This window comes from Sporothrix brasiliensis, assembly GCF_000820605.1.
Source record: "Sporothrix brasiliensis 5110 chromosome Unknown Cont20, whole genome shotgun sequence".
Classification (NCBI taxonomy): Eukaryota; Fungi; Ascomycota; class Sordariomycetes; order Ophiostomatales; family Ophiostomataceae; genus Sporothrix; species Sporothrix brasiliensis.
In genome coordinates this window covers 424,869-437,013 of record NW_024467139.1, presented here as the reverse complement: position 1 = coordinate 437,013, position 12,145 = coordinate 424,869, and the positions used below count along the sequence as shown (strand labels likewise).

General features: G+C 59.1%; 5 protein-coding genes across 5 annotated transcripts; 2 read left to right on the top strand and 3 right to left on the bottom strand.

The window, feature by feature from the left end:
• Window positions 1-114: 114 nt before the first annotated feature.
• SPBR_06631 (U3 small nucleolar RNA-associated protein 25) lies at window positions 115-2,722 on the bottom strand (the record flags this gene model as incomplete). Its single annotated transcript, XM_040764887.1, has 3 exons — window positions 115-1,543; window positions 1,612-2,424; window positions 2,529-2,722. 3 exons carry the CDS (start codon window positions 2,720-2,722, stop codon window positions 115-117), a joined length of 2,436 nt encoding a protein of 811 aa, XP_040616113.1.
• Window positions 2,723-3,240: 518 nt separating this feature from the next.
• SPBR_07355 (translation initiation factor 3 subunit F) lies at window positions 3,241-4,508 on the top strand (the record flags this gene model as incomplete). The annotated part of the gene is made up of 2 exons (XM_040765609.1): window positions 3,241-3,351; window positions 3,468-4,508. 2 exons carry the CDS (start codon window positions 3,241-3,243, stop codon window positions 4,506-4,508), a joined length of 1,152 nt encoding a protein of 383 aa, XP_040616112.1.
• A 992-nt stretch (window positions 4,509-5,500) lies between these two features.
• Window positions 5,501-8,459, bottom strand: SPBR_06546 (r3h domain protein; the record flags this gene model as incomplete). The annotated part of the gene is made up of 3 exons (XM_040764802.1): window positions 5,501-6,367; window positions 6,586-8,340; window positions 8,424-8,459. The coding sequence occupies 3 exons, from the start codon at window positions 8,457-8,459 to the stop codon at window positions 5,501-5,503; spliced, it is 2,658 nt and encodes an 885-aa protein (XP_040616111.1).
• Window positions 8,460-9,705: 1,246 nt separating this feature from the next.
• On the top strand, window positions 9,706-10,789 carry SPBR_07520 (uncharacterized protein; the record flags this gene model as incomplete). Its single annotated transcript, XM_040765774.1, has 3 exons — window positions 9,706-9,747; window positions 9,857-9,969; window positions 10,048-10,789. 3 exons carry the CDS (start codon window positions 9,706-9,708, stop codon window positions 10,787-10,789), a joined length of 897 nt encoding a protein of 298 aa, XP_040616110.1.
• A 203-nt stretch (window positions 10,790-10,992) lies between these two features.
• Window positions 10,993-11,769, bottom strand: SPBR_07770 (coiled-coil domain-containing protein 12; the record flags this gene model as incomplete). Its single annotated transcript, XM_040766024.1, has 1 exon — window positions 10,993-11,769. The coding sequence occupies one exon, from the start codon at window positions 11,767-11,769 to the stop codon at window positions 10,993-10,995; it is 777 nt and encodes a 258-aa protein (XP_040616109.1).
• Between the last annotated feature and the right edge of the window lie 376 nt (window positions 11,770-12,145).

Sequence of the window (12,145 nt, the reverse complement as noted above, 5' to 3'; positions counted from 1 at the left end):
AATAACGCGCCAATATGCTTTTGTAGATCCACTTCGATCCGTGCGGAAAGTTCCAATGCGATGCAATCTGGAAATACTGACAGTAGACTCCATGTCTACCTCCCTTCTACCGGCCTAAAACGCCCTGTCCTCCTCAAAGACAAAGGTGTCGCTGCGCTCCCGCAGCATCTGGCCCACGTTCGCGCTGCCCACAATGCGCTCCAGCTTGAACGCGTCAAACTGCGAGAACATGGCCCGCACCTTGCCCTGGCCTGGCTCCAGCTTCTGGCTGCGCTGGCTGCGTGCCAGGAACCCGCCCGTGACCTCTGTGTAGAACGTCGGGTTCTCCGGTAGTCCGTACAGGATGACGGTGCGCACGCCGTTGATCTGGTTCCGCCGGAAGTGGTGCGCGCGCTCCGAGTACAGCAGCACGCGGTGGCGGCCCGTCAAAAAGTGCGACATGGCCCGCGACGCCTCCGGCACCGACGCGTACTCGGAAATGGCGCCAAACGTCACGTTGGCCACGGCCACCGACGTCGCGAACCAGTTGCGCACCCGCACAAAGTCCAGGTACGACGGGATATACACCAGCACGCCGCTGCTGCCGTGGGCGGCCGTGCTGCCGCTGCCGCCGCGCGTCTTGGCAATCAGCGTCGGCACCACCGCCTTGGTGAAGTAGTCGAAGCGCGCATCCGGCTCCGCCTCAATGCTCGGCGACTCCAAGCGCGAGAACGTCTGCTTGACACCGCGCACGCCGATCCGCCCCACGACGCCCTTGTACTCTGCCGCTTGCACGCGCACACGGCCCGCCCAGTTGTGGCAGAAGCGCCGGAACAGCTCCGAGAGCGCCGGGGTGTGCACGGCGGAGAAGACCACCGTCTGTCGGTAGTACTTGGCGCGGTCGTCCAGGTACCAGCTGCGCAGACGGCTGATGTCGTACTCGTGGTTGTCGCGCGGCAGCAGGTTGAGGTGGCTGAAGATGTGCTCGACGTGCTCCCAGTTCTGCATAAGCAGCGCATCGGCCTGGTCCAGCAGCACCAGCTCGATGGAGCTCAGGAAATCATAGTCCGTCTTGGGCTTGCCCTTGCGCTTCGACTCTGCCAGCGACGTCGCCAGCGTGTCCTCGGAGCCCATGGCGATGCGCAGACCGAGCGGGCTGGCGAGGATAATGTCCGAGTTGTAAAACTGCGAGAAGTACTTGACCGTCTTGCGCGTGAACTTGAGGCCCAGGCGGAACATGTCGTCGTCGTTGCCCTCAAACAGGTCACGGAAGTCGGCTGGCCGGTCCTCCGGAATGGTCGAGCTCTTGTCGACGTATGCATCGTCAAACCGCTTGCGGTTCTCCTGTTGCTCGGGGCGGCACACGGCGCAGATGGCATCCACCATGCGTGCACAGGACTGGCGTGTTGGCAGCAAGATGAGCACCTTGGGCCGGTTGTACCCCTGATCGCGGCATGCACCATCCTCCGTGTCGTCTTCGTCGTCCGTCTCCTCGCCGTTTTCTTGCTTCCTGCGTGCAATCTTGGCCAGCTTCTCGTTGTTCTTCATCACGCGGTCGCGAGTTCTGGCATGTTAGACTATTTGCGAACGAATAATGGAGAATGGCCAACCGTTGAGTGTGCAGTGACATACTTGAAAACATGGTTCACAGCGTGCAAGCTAGCGAGCTTCCGCAGGGAATCGCCATTCTGCGGGTTTCGCTCGCAAAATAGAGTGTCGTAGTAGTTGAACAGCAGAGGTGCTACGGTCTGCTCGACCTGGCCAAACGCCGCTGTGTTGATGTCTGCCAGGCGCTTTTTCAGCTTCAGTTGCTGTGGTGTCTTCACTGGCGCAGGCGCAGAAAACGAGTCGGCCGCTGCTGTTTGCGGCAGCGTGAAGATTTGGCGTGTGTCGTTGGTTTTGGTCTTGGACGTGGCCCAGTTGTCGGCCTGGATGGCCTCCAGCCGCAACTCGACGTCCTTGAGGTCCGGTGCCGAGTAATGCGACTCAAAGGGGTCTGTTGTGTCCACCAGTTCGTCGTCATCGTCGCCGTGGTCAGCATTACCGTCCATATCTAGGCCGTCTTCGGCATCTTCGTCGTCTTCGTCGTCTTCGTCGTCTTCGTCCATATATTCGACGTCCTTGTCCTTGCCTTCCTCGTCCTCGACATGGTCCCCGTCTTCACCGTCGTCGTCGTCACCACGGCTCTCCCCCTCCTCCTCCTCTTCATCTTCCACGCCATCCTCATCGTTGCTCTCATCCCCGGCCACCTTTGCAATGGAACCGTGCTCCAGCTTTCGCCGCTTAGCCGCCGGCGCTGCAGCTAAGCGGCTCTCGAAGCTGCGCATCAGTGACCGGTAGGCCTCCTTTTTCTTTGCAGAGTCAGACTCCTCCTCGGACTCTTCAATCTCCGATTCGACCTCGTCCTCACTTAGGGACTCGGGCTCAGACTCTTGTCCGTCCGCGCTGCCAACAACGTTAGTATGGTTATTTGTATCCTTATTTATTAATTTATTCATGCCATGAATCATGAAATCAACAGAACAAACCAATCGCCGCTCTAAACTTACTCCTCTTGTGCAGCAAGACGAGAGCTGTCAAAACGAGCTGCCCGGGCATGTCCTCGTGCTCCTCTGCCGCGACCTCTGCCACGGCCACGGCCTCCTCGGTCACTGCCGCGCATACCGCCGCCTCGCGCACCGCCTCCACGGGCACCACCTCCTCGTGGGCCACCGCGGCCGCGAAATTTCGGTCCAGGACCCATGGCTGATGTATGGGTGGTGAGAAGTCTAGTCTGTGTTGTTGTGCTGCTGATTTGCACCTTCCACAACAGCAGTGAAAATGCTGCACAAGCGCTGATCTCATAGGCGCATTCTCATATAAATGGGCAGGATCGACCGACACCCTGCAGCCTCGTCGTTCAAAAAAAAAGTGCCACAATCTGCGCCACACTTTCTCTTATCTGCCTTATCTTAGCGCGCACAACAAACCCCACCAGCAAATGCGAATGCCCTCAAAATTAATTCTGCACGATTTTCCAACGTCGTCTGTTCAACAGCGGCCAGCTAGCGAAAAAGGGACGCCCTCAGCCCTCTCCAACGACACCCCTTAACCCCCATTTTCCGGCCCCAAAAAGCGTCGTCGTCACGTTCGCCATTGTTTCGCGTCATTTGTCGTCCCGCATCGCAATTTTTTTCACAGTTCGACCGCCGCTCTCAGCATCGCGTGTTTTGCTTTTGGCCCCTCATTCCATTTATCGATCGCCGACCCGCAACCGCAATCATGGCTCTCGAGAAGGAGCAGTTCCTCCACCTGGCGCGTCCCGTCGTGCCTGCGGCGTCCGCCAACTTCAGTGCCAACGTCTCGCCCATCACCGTCACCATCCAGCCCCAGGTAGGTCGTCCTTTCTTGTGCTTCTCCTTGCCGTCGTTTCTCCTCCCTCTTCCTCACCCCCCTCCCCGTCGCATGGCTATATGTATCTGACTCCCCACGTCTGCCCTCTTCCATAGGCCATCGTGTCCATCCTCGACCATGCTGTTCGGAGAGAGACGTCGTCGACGCAGTCCACGCGCGTGATTGGCGCGCTTGTCGGTGTCCGGTCCGAGGACGGCCTCGAGGCCGAGGTGCGCTCGTGCTTCGCCATCCCGCACACCGAGACGGACGACCAGGTCGAGGTCGACGTCGAGTACCAGAAGAACATGCTGGCCTTGACCCTCAAGGCCGCGCCGCGGGAGTCGCTGCTCGGCTGGTACACCACGTCGCACGAGCTCAACTCCTTCTCGGCCCTCATCCAGAACTTCTTCGCCGCCCCGGACACCGGCACCTTCCCCCACCCCGCCGTGCATCTGACCATCAGCACCGAGGCCGGCAGCGAGATCGAGACCCGCTGCTACGTCTCGTCGCCCGTCGCCGCCAGCCCGGACCGTGCCGCCGACTCCTGCTTCTTCGCCGAGGTGCCCCACCGCCTGCTGTACGGTGATGCCGACCGCTCGGCCCTCGAGGCCGTTGCTGCGGCCGCCGCCCCCGCCAACCTCGAATCGCGCTCCGCCCCGGTCGTCGCCGACGTCGAGGCCCTCGCCCGCAGCATCGAGCAGACGCTGGACCTGCTGGACCGCACGTCTGAGTTTGTCAGCGGCGTGCTCGACGAGGAGCGCGAGCCCAACCACGCGCTGGGCCAGTACCTGATGAACGCCATGTCGCTGGCGCCCAAGGTCGACAGCGCCAGCATCGAGCACGACTTCAACAACCACATCCAGGACGTCTTGATGGTGTCCTACCTGACCAACACCATCCGCACCCAGATCGACCTGTCGCAGCGCCTGGCAACGTCGACACTGAACCTGGGCGACAAGGACGGCGAGAAGAAGGAGGGCGACGAGGGCAAGGGCGAGCGCGGCAGCGGCGGCCAGCGCGGCGGCAAGCGGGGCGGCCGGGGCGGTGGCCGGGGAGGCGGACAGCAGCGCGAGCCCCGTGAGCCCCGTGAGCCACGAGAGCCCCGTGAGCCACGAGAGTCGAGAGAGCCGAGGGAGCCGCGCGAGCCGGCGGAGTAGGCGAAGGATGCGGAGTATGCGGGTGTTTTTCTTTGTTTATGATTTGAAGAAAAATAAACGAAAAGAAAGATGTGAAAAAGAAGAGCATAAAAAGTGTGGGTCAAAATTACATTGGGTGCCTTTTCTTTGTCTGTTTACTAGTTTCTATTTTCCTGTATGTCGTTTTCTTTTCCAACCAGAGTTTTTGGGGGTTTCTTTACGTCATTCTTGCTTGTTTTGCATTCTTTTGCGATGTTTATGGACAACGAGCAAAACAAAACAAAAGCAAGAAGAACGGAGAGAATACACGATTTCAAATGATACGGGCTATGGGAGACTGGACGGATATTCTCTTTGGTCTGGCTGGAGAAATCTACAACCACATCAGGGGTCAGATGGGCCTGGCCTGGGGCCAGTGTCCAAGGCGTTGAGTGGACGAGGTAGAACTTACGGACTCAGCAAAAAAACAAAAAAAACAATTGAAACTATTCATCATCTCAATGTCGTACTACTTTATGAAATAAAAATATGCCAAGGACAAGAACTGTGCCAAATTATGCTGTTTTTCATTACTCTGTGCTGTCCGGCGATGCAGCCAGGTTTATCCTAGTCTCGTCTTCCCCTGTATCCCGGGTAGAAACAGATTCATTTTGTGTCGTTGAGACGCCAAATTCGCCGTGCCGATTTTAGACACCACCGCCTGCCTCCCTATGTTCCTCGCTCGGACCGCTTGTGACACCAAACAAATGCCAGGCGCTGTCTTGACGACATGGTCAAATTAAAGGGTAAAGTAATATGAGTAAAGAAGAAGTGGAATGAATAACAGAAGACAGAAAAATGAGTAGAAACGCCATGATGCAGCCGCTCCTTCCATGACGCCAAATCTCAGTGTCCACTCCCGCGAGATGCAAAGGGACCACAGCACTCCGAAGGTTGTAAAAATGACAGTTGATAAAATCAGATAGGAAGCATGGCCGCAAAGGGGCTCGTTCCGCTTTGCGGCTTGGGCTCCGTTATGCAGACGTGGGCTTCTGCGGCAGAGTTGCCGGATTGCCGTAGTTGGGCAGGTTTCCATACGCCTGGCCCGAACCCTTTTGGCCCTGTGATGTGCCATTCGACTGGCCAGGCCCCTTTGGCGCCGGTGCACCGTTTGTCTTTTTGGGCCCCTGGGCGGCATTGTGCGGAGCATTCATCTTGTAATGAGATGGTCCTCGTGGAGCGCCAAGGGGAGCGCCAAGGGGAGCTGCATGTGGCGGGCCGTGCGGAGGCGGAAGATGGCCAGGGCCAGGCGCGCCGGGGAGTGGCGGCCCGTGTGCCAGGGTGTTGCCATATGGGTCATGGTAGGCGACAGGCCCTGGGTACGGCTGCTGTCCCATCGGGTAGGCGGACGTCGAGCTTCCTGATCCCTGGCGCATCATTCCGTAGCTCGATGTCGTGCTGCTGCCGTACGGCGATGTTGACAGACTGGGCTGCTGGTAGCCGCCGGTGTTATAGGGCATGCTGCCTTGGTTCTGCCCAGGGCTCATTCCCATTGGCACAGGCCCAGGCCCGTTGGTCGCGCCATATGCGCCGTGGGGACCGGACATCGGGATGGGTATCGCCATGGGCATCGCCATGGGCATCGCCATGGGCATCGCCATCGGGCCCGTTCCTGGCACAAACGATTGCGTCTTGGGGTTGAAGCCATGGCGGGTATACGTTCCGGCGTAGCTGCCGGGGATGGGATGTTGCGCCTTTGGGTCGTTAGGATTGTAATGCGCCGGCAGTTGGCCGTACGCGTAGGTCATGCCAGCTGGGAGGGCACTGTTCGGAGCGACCGACCGCGCTTGTGGCGATGGGTAGGCAGCGCCGTTGTTATAAGGCTGCGGCTGCATTTGGGGCTGCTGGGGCTGCTGGGGCTGCTGGTGCTGCTGCCAGTGCTGTGGAGGTGCTGCATTGCCTGGTTGTCCAGCAGGTCCGTATAGATATGGGGGTAGTCCATTCTGCGCCCCGGGATGGCGTGGCGGACCAGGTTGGGGGGGATACTGGAAGGGTGCGTCAGTAGAGTTACATTCCAAGACGGGCAAGGGCGTATATGAGAGCATAGATAAATACATACATGAGCCATTCCATTTGCCGGTGGGACAGGGCCGTTGCTGGAAACGACAGGTGGATACGCGGTCTGCGGTGTGCCGTATGCAATTGGCGGTTGCATGTTGTTTGGATACTGCGCCCCGTGTGGCTGTTGGTTCGGCTGGTTCGGCTGGTTCGGCTGGTGCTGCTGCTGCTGCTGCTGCTGCTGCTGCTGGGCATTGTAGGGGAAGCTCGCCAGGTTTCCTGTTGGCATAAACTGCGGGTTGACCCAGGTGGCCTGTTGTGAGTGGTGGTAGAATGGGGTGTACTGCGAGCGCGAGTCGAAGCTCTCCGAGTCGTCGCGGCGTTGCTTGGCCGTCTTGGCCTTTTTGCCCTGGGCAGCCTTGTCTTTGGCGGAGACGGAGCTGGCGCGCGAGATGCCGGTACCGTCGTCGTTCTCGGGCGTGGACGATTCGGTGGGCATGGCGAAGATGCGCTCTCTGGCCCTGTTGTAGGCTTCCTCGCGCTCTTCGCGCGTCATCTTCTCCTTGGCAGGCGGCGCCTTTTCTTTCAAGTCGCTGCCGTCTTCAGACGTGGGCTTGGAGGGGCCGGTACTCGCCGGCTGGTCGAACTCCTCGCCACGCCGCATAATCTTCCTCGGTTTGACAATCTGTGGGGGAGCGTTCGTGCTCTCGGGTGTGTTGACGGGCACGAAGCTGGCCAGAGGCGGCGGCACGCGACAGAACGGCGTGCGGTAGATGCGCACCGAGCCGGCCACAGCCTCAAAGGAGTGCGTCATGTGATAGTAGTCGGCCAGCTTGTGCGTGAGCATGCGGCAGAATGAGTTGCTCGGCGGCAGGTCCATAAAGGGCTCCTTTGAGTTCTGCACGAAATCGACGACCTCGCTCTCGAGCCGGAGGAGGAAGACGCGGTTCTTTTGCGAAGCCATGGCATCGAGCAGCTTTTCGTCTGGGTTCTGGCCGTTCAGGCCGCCGGGCGTGGACGTGCTGGTGGCCAGCTGCACACGGGCCTCCGTCACGGGCTGCTGCTCCGACGAGATACTGTGCGGGGTCGCCACACCGGACACCGCGGGCTCCTGGCTAGTGAGCGGGACGAGGCGGGGTGGCATGTCGCCGAGCTGGATGCGTTGGACGCGCGCAGCCACATCCGACCCCATGCGCGAGGACACAAGCAACGACCGACGGACCGAGAACGAGTCGTCCTCGTCGGCGGCCGCCTTCACGCTGGCGCTGTCGTCCGGGCGCAGCGACTCCTTTTCGTCGAGAGCATTAAACGTCGTCCCAGATGTGATGCTCTTGCCGTCCAGACTCGGCGGCTTCGTGCCCAGATCGGAGCTGGAATCCGCCTTCTGCGACACATCGTCAGACGAAGACGGCGTGGTCTGGTTGGCGCTGGCTGTGGCGCTAGCAGCCGCACTGACGGCAGCACTCGCAGCGGTGCTCGAAGTGCCAGCTGTGCCTGCCTGCCCGTCGGCAGCTGCATCTAGGGTGGCATCATCCAGCACCAGGCCTGGGTTTGTAGGGGAGATTTGCAGCCCCGCTAAGCCGTCCGCGACGGAATTCCCTGCCGCTGCTGCCTCTGTCTTATTTGGGACAGCTGGTGTTGAGGCTGCTGGCTTTTCTGGGACAGCAACTGTCTTCTTTGGCGGCTTGACACTGCCCGTCGATGGGAAAGGCTTGCCGTTGACGGCATTGGGTGCGCTATCGTGCCGGGATTTGGAGGAGTCCTGTTGGGACATCGTAGTCGTTGGCAGATCCTTTTTCGATGCAGACGCGGCCACCTAGCAGTAGAGCAGATGTAGTTAGTTTCCCGTCCAGACCAAGATGCACCAGCGAGTCCTTGACCAAAAAACCCGAAACGAACCTTGGCAAAAGACATCTTTCCCGTTTCTGTCGCCATCATTAAGTCTGCTGAGATTGGTGACGAGAACGAGAAACAATCGAACTCGTCTTCAGTTTGCAACGGCGCCTGTAAATACTACAGCCGTTGTCGTCTTCGTATAAACCGCCGATGCGAATCGCTGCCAAAGTATATAGTTATAGTAGTCGAAGTAGGGGGAACGAGGACAGTAGAAGATAGAAGTAAATAAAAATGATAGCGGAGACGGCGGATACAAGGGCGAATGATGCTGTTGGGAATTGACTTTTGGTGTGAAAGCGAGCTGCGGCGCTACCGAGCACGAGGCCAGATGGACGTAACGTCTACGAAAGACCTGATGCAGAGAATGGAGGACGGAGACAAGATTTCAGGGCACGAAATTCATAAAGGTAGCGGAGACGGGGAAGCACACGCAGGAGGTCATCGTTGTCGCCAGTCGTTGGGGGAGAGGAGGTGCCAGGCCGTAGTGTGCCGTGAGAGAGACGAGATGATACGGAATGAAAATGCAAGAATGAGACGAGGGCAAAGAATCGTCGTAAAGAAGTCAACAAAAAAGAAACAAAATCCGGGCAGCCGTCAGCCGCTGGAAGCTATGCCATGCCGCTGGACCAGCAGCCGTCTGGAGCGTGCGAAAGGAAAAGCTGGCTGTAGACGGGGTAGGGAAACGCCGCAGCTGCTGCAGACCAGGAGGTTGCAGGGCGGGTGTCGCGGGTGGATTGTTTGTGCTGATGCAGTGTTGGTGATGGTTCAGATGCAAAGAGACGATGCTTGGATATTTTGTGGAGGCAGATTGTGTGGGCTTTGGTGGATGTGAGGATGAAATGGAAAGAGTAAAGGCCAAAAGCCAAAGAGAGAAGGAGCAGCACGTCCGTTGGATTGGAAAGGGTGGAACCTCTGCTTTCCAGAAGGCGGTCGTCTGCTCCTTCTTTCTTTGGCTGTCTTGGGGATCCTGGCCGGGCCCCACTTTCCTGTTTTCTGCCCGGCAAATGGGACCGAGCGCCCAAAATTTCCTTGGTGCAATTCAAATCGAGTCACGTGCGAAACCAGTTGGCACGTCCGCTCCTATTGTTTTGCCTTACAGTTGAGGCTCCACCACTTTAACGTGCATCAAGCAACAAAGCGCAACATCGATCACCGAATACTGGGATTGAGCTATAGAACCCCAATATCAAACGGCTTTTGCCTAGAAAAATCCAACGTTAATTTTTCCCAACATCCGTCAACAACTGCTACTAGATTCAGCCAGCTTGACACGCCCATAATCACAATGTATCCACGCCGTGGACCGCCGAAAACGACGCCGACAGACGTCCTCTGCCAAAAATGCTTAAAACGAGATAAGTTGATGTTGTTTTATCCACACGCGCTGTTTGGTCTTTTGCTGACGTGGACTACGCCACTACTCGTACGAGTGCAAGGTCGCACCGCAGGACCGCCCGTACAAGGCCCGGCCGTCGCGGTCCCAGCAGCTGCGAAACCCCAAGCTGGCACCCAAGTTGCATGAAGAAACATTTAATGCGCTGGAGTTGAAGTATGTCGTCTGGTGGACTAGTGCTTGCTTTCTCATCCGGTGTACTGTCTTCCTTGTGTGCTGACTTACGTTTTGCAGAAAAGGCGTGGCCGATGAGGAGCTGGCTAAGAGAGAGGCCGAGCGGGCCTTGAAGCGGCGGCGGACGAGCAAAAACGTCAGCTTGAGCAGCAGTGGAAGTGAATCCGACGACTCTGCGGCAGCGCGCCGGCGACGGCCCGAGGGCAAACAGAGCAGCCACCGGCGGCGTCGGTCGCCAAGCTACGCAGACCCCGATTCCGGCTCGGCGTCGGGCCGTGGCTCTCCGCCAGCGGCTGCAGCAGCTCCGAATCCACCGAGCGGCCGCGGACGATCAGCCTCGGTGGATTCCCGGTCACCGTCGCGCTCACGCTCACGCTCACGCTCGGCGTCGTCGTATTCTTCGTCGCGCGGCAGCAGATCGCCGTCTCCGCCACCGGCCAGTCGGGTATCGTCTCCTCCCCGTGAACGAGAACAGCGGCCGGTGCGGCCGCACGATGACAGAATGAAATCGTCAGACTTTTTCGGCCAGGAGGATGGGGCGGACCGGGGCTCGATAGACCGGCGACGCTTCCGACACGGCTCGCAGTCGCCCGTTCGGGAGAGAGACGATCGCCGCTCGTACAGACAGCGCGATGCCGACACGCGCGGCGACGGTGATCGCAGAGACAGGCATCGACAGCCGCACGCGGGACGTGGACGGGAACAGACGAACCGTGACGACGACCGTAATGGCCGGCAACGCAGTCTCAGCCCGTTCAGCAAGCGCTTAGCTCTAACCAAACACATGAAGCCGGGGAAGTGAATAACGGCAGTGGCGGTTGGACAAGATGACAATACACAGTAAGGGCCCAAGCAGTGGGTATCACATATATGGCTGGCATTTCTTGCGGTAGAGGTGAAATCAAAACGTAAAAGTCAGGACCGAAAACAAGTATCGTACATGTGCTGTTCGCCTTTCCCCTAAACGCCCTGTAGTATGCCTGTTTGCGCTCTCCTGCGGCCCGACTATGCCCGACCCTCATCCTCCAGCTCGCGCTCGCGCCGTTCCTCCTCTTCGGCCTCCTGCTCGCGTAACCGGATGCCCTCCACGAGAGCTGCACCATCGAGGCCGCCTTCGTCTGCCTCGCCGGTGGTGGCTGATGCCGTGGGCTGGTTTGAGGCTGCGGCTTGGTTGGACGACTGCTGCTGCTGCTGCTGCTTGGCGGCCAGCCGTTCACGCACCAGCCGGCCAATGGCATTGTCGGTTCGCGCATTCAGCGGCTCGAGACGCTTGTTTAGCTCGCGCTTCAGATCCCAGTTGGGCTTCTTGGGCTGCAGCTTGAAGAGGTCGATGGGCTTGCCGCCGCTGTCGCGCGGTCGTGCGTCGCCATCTGCACCTTCGCCGTCCCCGCCCTCTTCCTCGTGTTGTTCCCGCCGCACATCTGCCTCGAGCTTGGCGGCCTGGGCCTCGACTGTGTCATTGCCGGCCGCCAGATTGGGCTCGACCTCGAAACCGAGCCGAGCATTGCGGGTTTCTGGGTCGTAGTTGCGTCCGGACAAGTGCAGTCGAGACACGTCGCGCTCAACGGCCGTCTCGCTAGTCTCTCGAATCTCTCCTGTATTCCCTTCCTCGCCCGTCTCGTCGCCATGGCTTTTCGGCTGCGTGACAACAGCGGGTGACGCGCGGTCCGACTCTGGCGGCACAATCTCGTCGCCGGGCTGCTTGCGCTTGATCGATCGCAGCTTGGCGAGCCGAGCCTTGCGGTCGTCGGCAGCGGCGCTGAGCGCAGCGTGGGACGACATTGGGGAAAGGCGATGGGGATATGTGTAGACAGGCGACAACACGGGTGGTGAAGGCGTTCGGGAAGGGGGAAGATATCGTCCTGGTGTGCAAATGTGGGTGTCGTTCTTGCGATTGCCTTCAGTTCAGAAAGGCGCGAAGGTGTGCATGTCAAGACTGGTCGTTGGCTCGCTAGTGCCTCTGGCTCGAAAATGCGCCAGACACAGCGCCAGGGTTACAGCGCGCAAGAATTTTGCAACAGCCGCAGCCGCCAAAAGCAGACAGCTAGCGCCACTCTTTTGCAAGTTTAGCCACGGCCGATTCAACTTTTGACGACCCTTCTTGAACCTCACCACCCCGACTTTGACTTGTCGACTTTGCGACTGCCCGTTCCACAAC